Below are 16,872 nucleotides of genomic sequence, written 5' to 3'. Positions count from 1 at the left end.
TACTGGTTTTCATGTCACCCTGATGGTGGGACCCTCCTTGAGACAAATGACATATACTGTAAAGCAGTTCATGCGACGCAGTAAGCACTGGCTACAGCACCCTTAAACAATTGCACACGTGAGCTGTATTTTAAACACGTGCTATCTACTGCTACTCTAGATTAAAGGAAGCTCTCAGTTTCTATGCCTTAATCTTTGGTTACCTGTTTGCACTTCCTGGTTCATTTCAACTCGTGTGACTGGCTGAAAAGCATGTCACTCAACAGGGGAGGCAGCTGATTGGTCATTGACATGAAAGGGGCAGTTTCCAGCATCACGGCTTGTAAGCTGAGAGCTCTTTAACCTGCGGTTGTGTAGTGTACCAGAGCCCAAGAGTTACTATAACTTGTGTTTCTTTCACAATTACACATTCGAGACCTATATTATGAATGGATGTGCATGGAACTGTTTCGTTAGCACAGTCTCTTTAGAGCTGTGTGGGTTGCTATAGGTTTGCTTTGATCTCTTTTTCAGAGCCCCGTAGTTGTGAGATGTGAAAATAGTGTCACAGCCCGTTCAAAAGCCCCGAATCCCTGTCGTAGTGAAAACACGATTCAGTGCTTGAGACTGGAACTAAATTACATGAAACAAGCTGCTTTGAGTTCAACATATAAAAATACATATGAAATATAATTATGGAAAACACACACATACTGTATATCAATATATATATATATATATATATATATATATATATATATATATATATATATATATATATATATATATATATACATGTAAGCAATAAGACCCGACACAGAGGGCATTATACGACCGTTTGGGTAATGGGGTAATGCCCGATGTGGAGGGTCTTATTGCTTATATACTTCAATGTTACAACACAATTAACTATAATTTGTATTGATTGTTACTGAATTTATTTATGTTTTCCTTTTTTTCTATGTTTCTTTCCACATAAGCACTTTAAAATGAACATTCTATAAATATAGTCCTCCATAACAACAATCTTCTCTATAAAATGAGTGTACAAAACAGCGTTTTTAAAACTGTAAACTTTTATTTGAATAAACAGAGAACAAAAGATTGTGAAAAAAATAATATATTATTATTATTCTTCTTATTTAGTGCGCAGTTATTAAAAATGCTTCGGTGAAAATCAACAGAGGACAAAGATCCGAAAAAAAAGATTGTAATAAAAAGTCTTTTCCTTGGTAATTGATTTGAATATTTCCAGATATCGAGCAGTTATTTACTTTAAACGACATGTTGTTAATAGCTGATGGAGTGATCTTGTTTGATTTGTCTTTGTGATCCGGTTACAAAGATTCTAAGGGCATTTATCAGGGATTATATCCCTCTAGCTCAACCGTATTTAGAATGCGTGGAATCTTTCCATTGAAGTGTGTATATAAAACTGCGCAGGAAAGAGAAGTGACGAACCAATGGTGAGTTTTAATTACAGTGAACAATTAAACAAAAATACTTTTCAATAAAGCAAAAGAAAAACCTAGCCCAAACATATGGGCCTTATCTATACTTTGTTTATTTTTTCTCTACCTAAAGCATTAGCCCGCTAAGCAGTGCCTAATTCTGTCAAAGCTCTTCTATCTCTTGAAGGCATCACACGACCACTCAGGTAATTTTAAATGTTTGAAAAAAACTACGAATTCTCAGGTACAGGGTATTCTCAATGTCTTTTTTATTTATATTGTTGTATTTGTATTACACAGGATCCAGGTTAATTCTTCAGCAACCACTCCAGGTAAGTATTGTGGCTGCGCTTTCAACAATATCCACACTTGCACAAACTTCCTTGAAAATAAAATCTTGGTTGAAACTAAACAGTCTCTGGTGTTTTTATATTTGCATACATGCTCCAGTGCAAATAACAAACGATTTCTCTTCGTTTCTTCAGTGGTAAGTACTTTGTGGACGGTCCCTTGCACCACACCACTCACTGCAGTCCCATCCCTCGCTGTCCTTTTAAACACGCTGTATTTTCTTACACACACATGGGATAGGGTAACTGCAGTAGAATGTTCCAGGTCTGTAACCCACTATAGACTATTTCAGGAAGGATCCCACTAGTTTAAACACACACACTGTAAACTAGTAGACCTGCTTGCAGTTATAGCGATCCCCTTGTACAGACGGTTTTGCTGCTTTGCTCCCATTGTAGTTTTTCAAACAGTTGAACTGGTTGCTGTAAAACGAAGTTTCCATGGCTTATTGTCTCCACGACCACACAGAACCATCTCTTCCCTTGTATGTGTTTCTTAATTCAATCATTGCTAACAGCCTGTTTCGATAATTGCGAGCAGCCTGCCTCGCAGGTCATGGTAATTGTAGTTTTTACACACAGCCACCATTACACACAGTGTTTTAAACTAGAAATAATTAATACAACTGAAATAAAAGGTTTTAAACCCTTGTTTGGCATTTTATACCTGCAACTGCAACTAATACACAATATTTTTGTTATCTAAACCCTTTAACACTTTGTGACAAATAGTACAGTTACCGCTGTGTCCTGCAATAGAAACCCCCCATTGTTTCTATAGGAAATACCACCGATAGCTGTCTATTTGTCACTATGTATATATTACTCCTATTATCTTTCTCCTGGCTCTCACAGCCCCATAAAACCTATAATACACATAGATCTGTGCATAGCAAGTAACGTAAAATGGAAAATATTAGGATACATTTCTGAAAGACGTTTAAAATAACTGGTGATTCAACGGTTAATGTTTGCAAAGATGTGCACTATTGGAAGAATAAACACTGGAATAAAAATAATCAAAACACCTCAATGTGGATTATTTATAGCACTGGGATTTTAATATACAAGCTGTGTCTATTTCAGAAGGAGGGTAAGCAGCCACAGGTAGGCATTTCGAAGTCTTGTGATCGTATCTGGCCCAAACAGACACCCGTTTTCAATCAGTCATACAAGGCCCTTGATTTCTACTGTTGTCATTCAGTTCTTATTATTTACAGAGCGTGTGTGGAGAATGCCCCAGAACTCAAAAAGGATCCTGTTAAGATGTTTAATCGCATCTCTTAGTGATTAACATAGATGAATTATGGGACGGTGTGTGTGTTTATGTATTTCAAATTGAGCTTTACTAGTGTGTCACAGGAATTCAAAGGCTGCTGTGCATTGTGTGAGTTCACTCCCCAGGGCAGGGATGATTTGAAGTTCTCTCCTTAATTAATATTGCTACAGCAATGACATGCTGTTTTACCACAACAGTCCTCCACATGTAATGCCATTGATGCTTAAACCAATGGAACCCTATTGTACGTTAAATGGGATAAGCACAGTAATGTTGTTTCCCCTGATTTCTCCCCGCTAAGGAGGGCATTTAAAACTCAATGCACTGAGGATGGCAGCTGGCAGGAAGGAGCTTGTGTTCCGGTGACCTGTGACCCCCCGTCCGCAGTGTTCCACGGGCTGTACCAATGCAGCAACGGCTTTAACTTCAACAGCGCCTGTCGCATTAACTGCAACGAGGGAGGGAACAAAACTGTGAGTTACCTTGTGCAACTGGACTCTTGTTCCCTGATCCTGGATCTGCAGGCCAGCTGGGTCTGTACTCCAGAGTGAAGTTACTGAGCATGAGTGGTGGGCAGAATACACAGTTCAACTGCTTTTCTTGAGCAAATCATAAGAGAACATTAAACAGTAGCATTTACGTAGGGCTTCTAATTTTCAGTGTTTTGCCCCTGACTTTTCTACTCTCCTTTTAAAAAATAAATTGATACCTGTTAAGCCATTCGAGTATCTCAATCACAACTGAGAAACGTGTTCATAGTAAAATGTATTTAATTGAACTAAACGGGCTGTTAAATCGTCTGACTTTTTCATTTCAAAGCAGAAGCGACTCCTCTCTATTAATGTAAATTAAATCAATTTTACTATTAACTAAAATCAGAAGCCCTACTTATGTTACCTAGACAGTCAATCACAGTAATGGTGACTGTTAGCTTTATTGTCCTTTGCCTCAATTAGCCTAATTGTTATTGTAAAAAGCTAGAAGACAGATAACTGATTTATTAATTACTCTGCCTTTCATGTTACCTATTGCCCATTCTCAATTAGACACATTAAACAACTCCATGATGAAGAAATCTATTTCCACATGGTATTAGTTACAGAGTTGTGCCCACGTCATTTATTTCACTGGATTTAATCCCAGGCCTCCAGTGTGAAAGGCAGGGAAGGCTAGTAGCCTTGTGGAGTGGTCATACTAACATCAGTGGATTTACTTTGTAATTACAGTCTAATTGAGTGTAATTAGAGACTATTATTGTAAATAGCAACCAAGCAAATTTTAAAACAGTAAGGACAATGCAAGTTTGAGCTCAGGGATAGGAGGGTGTATCTAACAGTGTAAGCATTCATTGTTCAGAATTATGATCTCATTACAAGTGACGTACTTTCCCAGTAAAATGACAAAATATTAAGCAATGAAGCTTTGAACCCCTGATTGATGTTCCCAGGCAGGATCCAATTAAAATGTCAGTAATTGGGTCAACTAGAAGATTGAGAGCTGTAATTTCAATTGTTACATATATCTGCTGTATATAGCTCTCTGTATGCTGTGCAGCCAACTCTTTAATAAGTGTTGGTCATTGTAGCAGGATTGTGTATGAACTAGCACATGGCTTCTATGATACTGATATTGAATGGACACACATCTGGTAATAAATAAAGCTTGTGTTTGTTTGTACTCTTGTGATCACACTCATGCTAACTCTGTATTGTATCTCTTTAGAAGGGACCAAATAACAACTTGATCCGCTGCAGGAAGGATGGCAACTGGAGCGGCTCGTTCCATATCTGCAAGACGTGGCAAGGAGAGTGTCCACTGGCACGCATTCCCAACCACAGCGTCAGACTCAACTGCCATGAGGGATACGGCATAGGTACTTCTGCTGCTCTTATTCATAGAAGACTGAGGATGAACTTCCCTTCCATTCTGTGTTGGTGGTTTTTGAAGAGCACACAAAACCACATGCTTGCATCTGTTTGAATGATTTAAACAGTGATGAATGTTCTTTTTAGGTTCAAAGTGTGTGCCATCCTGCATAGATGCCAACAGCAGCCCGGTGGTGTTACCTAGCAACATGACATCACAGGATGTGGAGCACTGGACCCTTCCATTCTGTGTTGGTGGTTTTTGAAGAGCACACAAAACCACATGCTTACATCTGTTTGAATGATTTAAACAGTGATGAATGTTCTTTTTAGGTTCAAAGTGTGTGCCATCCTGCATAGATGCCAACAGCAGCCCGGTGGTGTTACCTAGCAACATGACATCACAGGATGTGGAGCACTGGAGGAACCCCCCAAAAGCGCAGGTGAGTGGATTATCATTAGCAACACCAGCACGCCTCAAAGCTTAGGTAACAGTCCAAAATGGGCCCTGGCTCTTATGTTTCATTTGCGTTTAGCAATACTAACAGAAACGTCATACATTCAATGACAAACGTTTCAACATAGTTATGGGTGTTTGTGAAAGGAATGGCATTGTGGTGACGTCAGGCCAGATGCAGGAAGAAAAAACACTGACAGGTACTGCAGGCAAAAGACGCGGCATGTGCCGTTTTTTTATTTAAACAAAAATAAATAAAAGATTTAACAAAAAAACCACTTGCTCACAGAGCGAAATAAAAGGTTTACACAAAAACAAAAGTCACAAACATAAACCAAAACAGACCTAAGGTCAGGCTGGGCAGTTGCCTTCACTGTTCCTTACTCTTTTGTTTCAGTTTCGTTTTTGTTTTTGTTTTTGTTTTCCAACTGCTCTCCCGTTCTCTCCTCTAGAACACCCCACCCGGAGTGCAGAGAGCTGCAGGTTTATATACAGGTGACCATCTCCCGATTAGCAACAAATGAATCACCTAATTGAGATGGCCACCTTCTACACAAGTTTTTTTAATAGTGGATGGATGGGGCTTCCCATCCACACTACCAAACAGTACCAACCAAAACATTCGGCTACGCTGTCAAAACAATAACAAAAATGACACAGCTCTCACAGTCATATTTACACATAAATAAATCATAATTACATTCATACAATAAATCATAATACAAACACAAAATAAACTGCACAGTGGCGGAGGGGGAGACCCCGTTCCAAAAATAAACAAACAAATACATTTAAACAGCAGGGCTCTGCCCTGACCCCTTTTCATTTAAAGGGCTTTCCTACCACCCTGCTACAATGTTTTAAGTAAATATTGTTTTAATAACATTTATTTTGTATCAGTAAAATGGAGTTTGAAATGAATGAAATTATTGTTAAAGAAGCCAGCAACCGTCTCTTTAGATATCAGACAGTATGTTATTCATAAAAACAAGCCTTCAGGTCACACCAAACGCTCAAAAGGCCCCCTGCAGGAGTATGTTCCCACTGGAAACATTATGGCAGCCTCCTGTATGATACATCTAATAAATCATTCATATTCCATTCAATTACTTATTCATTTGAGCTCTTTGTTTTGCTCTTCTGCTTCAAGACAATGCAAAGAGGCTGTAGGTCGAATTTGGATTGCATTACAGTCTGTACAGTAGTTTTATTTCCACAGTTTACTATGATCGGCTGTACCCGAAACACATTTCTTCCGTGGCAATGCAGTGGTACTGTATTAAGAAGACATTGGCAGGATGGTACCATGTTTTGATTCACAAACATACTAGTAGTAATTTTGTAGGACCATGGTAAGGTACTGTTTCGATAACTGTGTATCAGTACCACCATGCTATATGCTGTATTTGTTTCCAGTACATTCCTATGTGCTCTGCTAATGGTTCTGACGAGGCTTCTTTGGGGTAATGCACTGGTATTGTAATCAGATCCCTGTGGTATTTTTTTAAACTTTTCTGTAAGGGTAGTTTAGGAATACACAAGTGGCTCTAATGCGTCAGACAGTAATTTCCCTCCTTTGTTCTCTGCAAGAAAGGAAGAAAGTGGCGGACCATTTCATGTTTTCACACAGCTTGGCACAGTAGCAACCAATTTCTACATTCGCTTCCAAGTGGATTTTCATTGCTTTTGTCTCAGTGAGAGAAAAAAAAAAAAAGCAGCAGCCTGGATTTATTTATCCTTAAAGGCTTATAATAATAATAATAATAATAAAAACATGATAAAAAAAATAAAAAAATGGCATCCCTATTTGGAACAATAGTTAATGCAAACCTTCAAGACCACACAAGGCCCTTGTTCAGGTGTGAAAATGTACCACAATTACTGTGGATTCTCTAGCTAATGTAGATCCTGTGACGTGTCCTCCGAGGTCTTTGATTCACAGAGTACAGTAATCCCGTTTCTTCACTGCAGTCCAGTCCTGTAACTGCCTAGACACTATTCGGACCTGGCCTTGCCTTGGTGTGGAGCATTTTCTTCTCCTGGTCTACCTGGGGTCCCTTGATTACTCTGGAAAACCAATCGAATGCGGTAGTTTACTTCATCGCTATTGAGCAAGTCCACTCAGCAATGCTGCACCTGAGCCCTGATGCCAACAGCAGCTTTTAATACAATAATGCTGCCTCCACCGGATGACGGAGACTTCAGGCATCTTCCATTAGCCTGAATCTCAAACCAATTGAGCACGTTGGGGATGAACTTGAACAATGTCATCATGATTGTGTCGTGCAGTGATCAGGGCAAACGGTCCAATATTAATACTAATACTGATGATGATGATGATGATGATGATGATGATGATAATAGAGAGATTTAGGGAATTGGTTTGAATATTGCACTCTAGAAAGATAATATATGACCTTGCGCTCTCAGCCTTTTTACACTAGAGAATGCCTGCAATATGATATATTCGGTATTTCTATCAGTAGCTTTGGTTAGAAATCATTTCATAGCTGAAAGGTCACCATGTTAAAGTGTCTGTGCCGAGGTGAAATCGATAGTCCTTGTGTTTCTGTCCTTGTGTTTTATCATGCTGTGTTTACAGATGACAATGCTTTAGTAGAGGCTGATCAAGCACAGCTCAAAGTACCTCATTCCTCTCAGGTACACGTGATCTGGGGACTGCTTGTCTAACCATACCTGCAGGATGAATGCAGCCTCAGTTAAAAATAACTTTGTTTGTGATAGCAGTCAATCAGTCATTTACCTCAAATTGCTGACACACACACAGGAATGTACACCTATCATTTATACTATATTAGGTATCGGTTTACAATTCCACATCGACAAGGACCGTCCTCAGTCTTGGAGGTAATACAAATGCATTTCGAAAACCGTAGCTCAAACACTAATGCAATGTCACCTCCCTCATAATGAATACAGGACACAGAGAGAGATGCAAAAATGAACAATAATGTAAATGCAGCATTTAGACTTTCCATTATTCAATGTACATTACCTGTGCTTTCGTTCTATCCACTGGAAACAAAAATAACCTTTCCGATTGTAGATTTAAAACACGGGGTTAGCAAAGGTCCCAGTCAGGGGAGTGCAGGGGTCCCAGAGCTTCTCCCCTGGTAAAGGCATGGCTGTGTGGTGTGCAAGATGAGTCATACAGTCAGGGGAGTGCAGGGGTCCCAGAGGGTCTCCCCTGGTAAAGGCATGGCTGTGTGGTGTGCAGGGTGAGTCATACAGTCAGGGGAGTGCAGGGGTCCCAGAGAGTCTCCCCTGGTAAAGGCATGGCTGTGTGGTGTGCAAGGTGAGTCATACAGTCAGGGGAGTGCAGGGGTCCCAGAGAGTCTCCCCTGGTAAAGGCATGGCTGTGTGGTGTGCAAGGTGAGTCATACAGTCAGGGAAGTGCAGGGGTCCCAGAGCTTCTCCCCTGGTAAAGGCATGGCTGTGTGGTGTGCAGGGTGAGTCATACAGTCAGGGGAGTGCAGGGGTCCCAGAGCTTCTCCCCTGGTAAAGGCATGGCTGTGTGGTGTGCAAGATGAGTCATACAGTCAGGGGAGTGCAGGGGTCCCAGAGGGTCTCCCCTGGTAAAGGCATGGCTGTGTGGTGTGCAGGGTGAGTCATACAGTCAGGGGAGTGCAGGGGTCCCAGAGGGTCTCCCCTGGTAAAGGCATGGCTGTGTGGTGTGCAAGGTGAGTCATACAGTCAGGGGAGTGCAGGGGTCCCAGAGGGTCTCCCCTGGTAAAGGCATGGCTGTGTGGTGTGCAAGGTGAGTCATACAGTCAGGGGAGTGCAGGGGTCCCAGAGGGTCTCCCCTGGTAAAGGCATGGCTGTGTGGTGTGCAGGGTGAGTCATACAGTCAGGGGAGTGCAGGGGTCCCAGAGGGTCTCCCCTGGTAAAGGCATGGCTGTGTGGTGTGCAAGGTGAGTCATACAGTCAGTGGAGCACAGGTCCTCGCTTTAAGTCTTGAACTCTGGTGGGATAGAGATGGAAAAGCAGCAGGGACTGCTTCAGCTCACTGCACTGCAGTGGACCCCACTGCCCAGGTGCCTGATGAGCTCAAGCATGCTCCTGCAGGGTGCTGGTCTTTGTCTTTGCCAACATCTACTCTAGAGCTCTTGGGTGTAAAAAAGCAATTGATTTTTTTTTTAAAATCAGTAATCAACATCACACAAGCAATAAAGAACATGCGTTTTATTTCCAGATTGAGAAGCATGGTTTTTCCCTTTAGACTAATCATATACATGCTCCCACTTTCAGTTTACATGAATTATCACACGGAGGGATGTTGTAATACCCCTGAAAGCTGGTCTAAAAAATAGATTTTGATGTATAAATGGAATAAAGGCACTGCGAGTCATCCGTCTCTGGCACAGCTTAAGTTATTAAAAAGGATTGTCAGGCTGTAGGGAAACTTGCTGGTCATTATTTTAATGATTGTTCTAATGATAGAATGACTGATGCACATCCCAGCAGCTGGGTTATAGAGAAAGTGCCCATATTGTATATAATGCATCACACATATTTCTGGCTTTATCTTGAGAATCCCACATCTTTTAAAGGGGAGTCACAATCTAGGTCATGATGACCTACTTTTGCTTCGGCCAGGGCTGCCCTACGGTTTTAATGTGTTTAGTTCTCTCCAGTCAACTGTTTAACTTACTGTGTTTAGTCTTTTTTCCTGTTAGTAATATCTACTTTTCTTTGGCTGTTGAATACCTGATCACCGGTATGGTTCTTATTAAATGTAGTCCAATGCACTTGCATCTGTAATCTGTTATTTATATCTGTGGCATGGGATAGTTTTGTTACCCAAACACGTTACTACATTATTACAACCTTCAGACAATCTTGCTAAATGACCAAGTTAGCTATCCTCTTATTTGGTGGACTGATATGAACATGAAAGCTTTGTGATCAATCTTTTAAAAAGGGTAAGCTTGGATTAAAGAATTGTGCTCCTGATCTCAAGTCAGATTCTTTATGAATGAAATTCAACAGCCATCAGTTTACTGAGTGCTTAGTTCAGGGTTATGAAAAGGCAATTACATTTCAGGGATACAAAGTTAAAGGTGTCAGAATGGTGCAGCATTTTTTCTCCCGGCTCTTTGACTTACCAAAACATAAAACAATCTGTGCAGGTTTGTGAACTCGGGGAGTTGGGCCAGTAGTTGCACATTTTGCCCAACTCAGAACATTGCTTACTAAATACCGTGGTGCCTTTTGAATTAATTACAGTCAGCTCTTGAAATATATTGGGTTACACTTTACATTAAAGTGTTACAGAACTGCCTGCAGTGTTGACAAGAAACGTGCTCCTTCCTACAACAATGCTGCTGCTCTGAATGGGCACAGAAAACCAGCATTGTTGCAGGAGGGAGTGTGATTGGAATACACTGCGATAGCTTTCTTTTCTTCTGATGAACGCTCCAGAGTAAATGTTGAGAAATGTATTCCTTCATTGATTTTATGATCCATGATGTGTGATTAAAAATGTAAAGAGTTGGCAATATGTTTAAAAATATAATGCAGTGATATGGATAACACGGGACACAGCGAAGGTAGCTTAATGCATTTCTGTAAACTTTGCAGAGTGTTCTGTAACACTAAGTGCCACATGTGTAATTCCATATGTGGTTACATAGTCATTACACTGACAATCTTATTGTTGCATTGAAACCACACAATCATATGTGTAAATATGTTATTACAGTCTGATTTACAATGTAGCAAAGGGTTTTAATAAACCAGCCATATCACAAGCGCAGTGGTACCACAACATGTACAGTGGCTCTCAAAAGTATTCCCTTAGACTTTTCCACATTTTATTGTGTTACAACATGGAATCAAAATGGATTTAATGAGGAGTTTTTGCCACTGATCAACACAAAAAAGTCTAAAATGTCAAAGTGAAAAATAAAATCTACAAATTATTCTAAATGAATTACAAATATAAAACAGAAAAGAATTGATTGCATAAGTATTCACCCCCTTTGCTATGACACAACCAATGCAACCAATTGTCTTTAGAAGTCACATAATTAGTTGAATGGAGTCCACCTGTGTGCATTTAACCCTTTGCAGTCCATTTATTAAGTGTGTGTCAGGCACGTCGGGTCCAATTTCTTTTCACACGCACAGTTAATTTTAGACGCGCTGTTTAAAAGTATTTTTTTTCCACAGTCAAACGGGTTTAAAAGGCCCTGCATATCAGCAAAGCACTCACTAGGCATGTCCAGCCCCGCCCCACCCTTTCGTTCGCTATAGCTTTCACCTATGTAAGAAATACATTATAATAATAATAGTCGTACATACTGATCAATCATCTCCTGATCACTCGTTTTATCACCAAACTCCTCAATAATGCAATCCAAGTCATTATTTTATTACTATAACATCTCAAAAAAGCTCTGCAAATGTCCATGATGTTCTCTGTGCGCTGATGCAGTATCAGCCAGCTTGTTTCCTTATGGCCGCCCGTTTTTTTGATGATGTCGGACAGGGTCCGACAATGGACCTGATAGGAATAATTGCAATGTCGGACCAGGTCCGACATAGGACCGCAAAGGGTTAAGGTGTTTCACATGATTTCAGGTTAAATACACCTGTCTCTGGGAGGTCCCACAGTTGGTTAGTACATTTCCTAACAAAAACTACATCATGAAGACGAAGGAACATTCAAAGCAAATCCAGAATAAGGTTCTTCAAAAGCACCAATCAGGGTTAGGATATAAGAACATTTCCAAGGCATTGAATATCCCCCGGAGCACAGTAAAGTCCATTATTAAGAAATGGAGCGAGTATGGCACAACTGTGAATCTGTCTAGAACAGGCCGTCCTCAAAAACTGAGTATCCGGATGAGAAGGGCACTAGTCAGGGAGGCCACCAAGAGGCCTATGGCAACTCTAAAGGAGTTACAGTCTTCCACGGCTGAGCTGGGAGACACTGTGCATACGGCAACAATAGCCCGGGTGCTTCACAAAACTGGCCTTTATGGGAGAGTGGCAAAAAGAAAGCCATTGTTGAAAAAAACTCACATCAGATCTCGGCTAGAGTTTGCCAGAAGGCATGTGGGAGACTCTGAGACCACATGGAAGAAGATTCTATGGTCTGATGAGACCAAAATAGAGCTTTTTGGCCTCAACGCTAAGCGCTATGTTTGGTGCAAGCCTAACACCGCACATCATCCTGAGAACACCATCCCTACCGTGAAGCATGGTGGTGGCAGCATCATTATTATTATTATTATTATCATTTATTTCTTAGCAGACGCCCTTATCCAGGGCGACTTACAATTGTTACAAGTTATCACATTATACATTATTTCACATTATACAGATATCACATTATTTTTACATACAATTACCCATTTATACAGTTGGGTTTTTACTGGAGCAATCTAGGTAAAGTACCTTGCTCAAGGGTACAACAGCAGGGACTGGGGATTGAACCCACAACCCTCCGGTCAAGAGTCCAGAGCCCTTACCACTACTCCACACTGCTGTGTCAGGGCCTGGAAAGCTCGTGAAGATAGAGGGCAAAATGGATGCAGCAAAGTACAGAGAAATCCTGGAGGAAAACCTGCTGAAGTCTGCAAGAGACCTGGGACTTGGGAGAAGATTCATCTTCCAGCAGGACAATGACCCCAAACATACAGCCAAAGCCACACTGGAGTGGCTTAAAAACAAAAAGGTCAATGTCCTGGAGTGGCCCAGTCAAAGCCCGGACCTCAATCCAATTGAGAATATGTGGAAAGAGTTGAAAATTGCTGTTCACCAAAGGTCCCCATCCAACTTGACGGAGCTTGAGCAATTTTGCAAAGAAGAATGGGCAAAAATTGCAGTGTCCAGATGTGCAAAGCTGGTAGAGACTTATCCAAATAGATTCATGGCTGTAATTGCTGCCAAAGGTGCCTCTACCAAATATTGACTCAAGGGGGTGAATACTTATGCAATCAATTATTTTCTGTTTTGTATTTGTAATTAATTTAGAACAGTTTGTAGATTTTATTTTTCACTTTGACATTATGGACTTTTTTGTGTTGATCAGTGACAAAAACTCCTAATTAAATCAATTTTGATTCCATGTTGTAACACAATAAAATGTGGAAAAGTCCAAGGGGGGTGAATACTTTTGAGAGCCACTGTATCAATGTCAGGAATGAGGACTGTCATTTAATCAGATACCACGTTCACTCACTATCTTAATATCCTTGAATTTCCCCCGCTTCAGAAATCAGCAACAGATTTTAATAAGAAAGAATGCCAGTGCAGTGGTTCTCCAAATGTTATCAATTTATTATCAAAGGGATATTTGTTGTTCGTTTTACCCAAAACGCAGTGCCAAGACTGGTGTGATGTGTATTAGGATTTCATGGCTATTTCATGTACATAAGCTTCCACCACGACATTTGCAAAAAAGCCTTTCTAGTGACGATTCACCCTGGCGTAGACAGACATGTATGGTGGTCCGTAGAGGGAGATTGAATTGCTGAGTGTCATCGAGCTGTTCTTGCATTCTGGTCTCCTCCTCCGAGGGGATAAACAGTGCTCTTGACTGGAGTCTATCACAACTAGGGGCCTCTATCCCTTCATCCCACAGAGTTTACATACACTCACACTGAGAAGCAGGGCCTGACTAACAGTGGAAAATATGAAACGGCCGGAAAGAAAAACAGTCTGATACAGGTAAGCCTCAAACGGCACCCAGCTTTACAGGAACTGTAAAAACAAGCTGAGGTTCCCACCAGATGGATTAAATTAGCCCTCATGTAAACACTCTACCAGGCTGCAGTACAATACTGAATACTAATTCATGGATGGATTTGTATTTTTTTAAATATAGCCTAGTGAGTTAGTTACCTTTTAGCATCTCCACAGGCAGCGCTGGAAAACTTCTTGGAAATGTCGTCGTCGTCCCCACCCCCCGTTCGATCCCCATTCTGTATCAGAAGGCTGTCCCCATAGGGCTACCCTCACCTGGAACCAGGTACTTGCTCCGAAAAATATCCGTTTGATGGCGTTTCAGTGTGTGCAGTGGCATTGAACAAGAAACAGATACCTGGCGACTCCGCACACTGCAAGTGAGTGTCTGAACCACAATGCAAAAGAGCCGAGCATTCATGATTTTAGAGCCTTTAACCTCATCTCATCCTACCAGCAGGACACAGGACAGAATCTGTAACGGCAGTGTATCATACAACACTGCCCGTTACACTGGCACGAGCAACTCTAGCTCAGTTAATTGCAAAACAAAAGTCTTTTCCTCTGGGTTTCTCTGTGCACTTTTTTATTTTCCCATTCCAGCTTTAGCTGCTGGCAGTCTGGCTGTTGGAAGTGTTGCATGTTCTAAACAACCAAATGGCCAGCACGCACTGAACTGCTTTGAGCCTCCAGGTTTCCCAGTACTCCCGTCGCATAGAAGGAATGTTTTGCCCTCTCTAATTGTAATGTTCTTGACTTTGTAAAACCCCTTTCCACCCCACACAGCTTCTTAGTCACGCAATGTACCGGATACTGCTGTAACAATGTTTTTTTTTGGTTTTGTTTTAAATATGGCATTTTACTTCTGAGGATTGTAAAGCTGACAGAAATGATCAAAAGGGCAGCCAAAGTTATGCAAGGTATAGGGTTTGAATATTTTTTTGTTTGTTTCGCAAGCAAAAACAATCCCTTGGCACTCCAAGAAAGAGAAAAGCAGTGAAAGTTTGTAGCAGCCTCCAAGCTTGCCTTTTGCTTGTGTTTTTGCTGTGACTCACTTTCCAGGGACAGGCCCATGTGACTTTGTTTATCTCTTTGCGGGCTCCTTTGGAGAAGCATGATAGCACACACCCAGCCAGGCACAATGAAATGTTTTCCTTCTGGATGCTTCCTGGATTACCTCGAGTAGTTGAGACATGCTCCTGCTCCACAGGAGAACTTTGTTTGCTGCCTGCGGCGTTGCAATAATATTTGTCTCTTGTCTACATTTCGCCCTTTTCTCTCTTTCTTTTCCTGAACAGAGTGTTGTCTGCACTGGGGGGCTCAAGTGGTATCCTCATCCAGAAATGGTTCACTGCATCAAAGGTTGTGAGGTAAGACGTGTCGGCTGTGGCAGCGTGTGTGTATTCGTTGTTTAAATTCTGCAGTTTACCTAACTGTTTATTGCTTCATTTCTTCATTCACATACAGAAGTATGAATTAATTTTTAGACAAATATGCATGCATTCCACTTGTTCTGTGAGTGTGCATGCTCAGTACAGACCTGGCCTGCTGTGACAGCAGGCAGACCCACTAATATTACTAAACAACCTGAAGGGAAGTGGGAGGCCTTAACTAGTCTATTAAAAGCACATACCATACCGACAGTATTTAGCCAACAAAATAAAACCAAAGATATGTTTTGCTTTAAATGGTTTTCCGGCAGTTAGATGATAATAAGGTAACAGATCTATTGGAAAACCAGGTGGACAGACAGATTTAAGAAGGAAAGGTGACCATGTTGGTCAGTGTGCACGCATGCCAAGGTTATTGACAGTGTCTGGTTGGAGGTTCAAAAACCCATTATCAGATTGCCACTCATTTCTCATAGTGAGGTTCTGTTCCAAAATCATAGACTAGTGCTTCTCAAACCTGTTTTTCTGGTGGCCTCAGTGCGACCACGAACACTTAGTGGTGGCCACGCTGCTACTTTTTCCTAAAAAGTATATCATATGGAACATAATGAAAATATAGACATACTCACTTCTATTTTTTTTTCTATAATAAAGCCAAAGTGTTTCTCCTTTAAAAAACACAGCAGCCTCTTCAACTCTACTGATTCTTAATTCCCAGGCTCTTCTAATAATACATTGAATTTCCTGATCAATCACAATTCCAAGCTAAATCTAACAAGTATAACGGTTTGGAAAGTCGTTATGTCATAAAAGTGCATGTAAAACTACTATTCCACAATATGTTGTAAAGACCTTACTTTGCCACACTGAATTCACTATAAAGCAGAGGATCTCACACAGGAGTTAGTTATACATTTTTTTCTGTGTGTTTTCAGGCAGGAACATTACAAAAGTAGACATCACGCTTTTTTTTTTTTTTTAATCCCTGCCGTTGTAGTTTCTTCGCAATAAACTACAGTAAGAGGCAAAAGTATAGCATTACTGAGGTTTACTTGTGCCTTTTTTTTTTTTAGCTGTACAGGCAAGTGAAAACTGTAAAAAAAAACTCTTCAAAAAAATAAACGTGGAAAAGGGGGCATTGTACAAAGAAAACATTTTTTCGGAAAAATTTTGGTTTTAGTTTATTACTCTCCTCATAACAGAAAATAGGATCACAACAAAATGTTGATCACTGTATGTAATATTAACTTTCTAAGTTGGGCCAGTGTTTGGAAAGCATTGGAGTGACGTACCTGCATCTGTATCCGCCAATTCTGACTCGCTTATCAAATCTGAAGCAGCACTTTGTTGAACCTGTTTAATATGTTATTCTCACACGTCACGTTTTA

At 40.7% G+C, this 16,872-nt stretch overlaps 1 protein-coding gene across 3 annotated transcripts in view; it reads left to right on the top strand.

Moving 5' to 3' along the window:
* Positions 1 to 16,872, top strand: part of LOC117973974 (pappalysin-1-like) — a 202,280-nt gene that overhangs the window by 150,426 nt on the left and 34,982 nt on the right. The window contains exons 17-20 of one of the 3 annotated variants that reach the window (XM_058987187.1): positions 3,361 to 3,532; positions 4,782 to 4,932; positions 5,258 to 5,367; positions 15,392 to 15,463. In XM_058987187.1, the coding sequence (XP_058843170.1) occupies positions 3,361 to 3,532; positions 4,782 to 4,932; positions 5,258 to 5,367; positions 15,392 to 15,463 (505 nt within the window). Of the gene's footprint in view, positions 1 to 3,360; positions 3,533 to 4,781; positions 4,933 to 5,071; positions 5,368 to 15,391; positions 15,464 to 16,872 lie in introns of those variants that run through there. The other 2 variants (XM_058987186.1, XM_058987185.1) reach the window with 2 other exon arrangements.

Source organism: Acipenser ruthenus, chromosome 15 (assembly GCF_902713425.1).
Source record: "Acipenser ruthenus chromosome 15, fAciRut3.2 maternal haplotype, whole genome shotgun sequence".
Taxonomy (NCBI): Eukaryota; Metazoa; Chordata; class Actinopteri; order Acipenseriformes; family Acipenseridae; genus Acipenser; species Acipenser ruthenus.
This window is presented reverse-complemented; position numbering and strand designations above follow the sequence as displayed.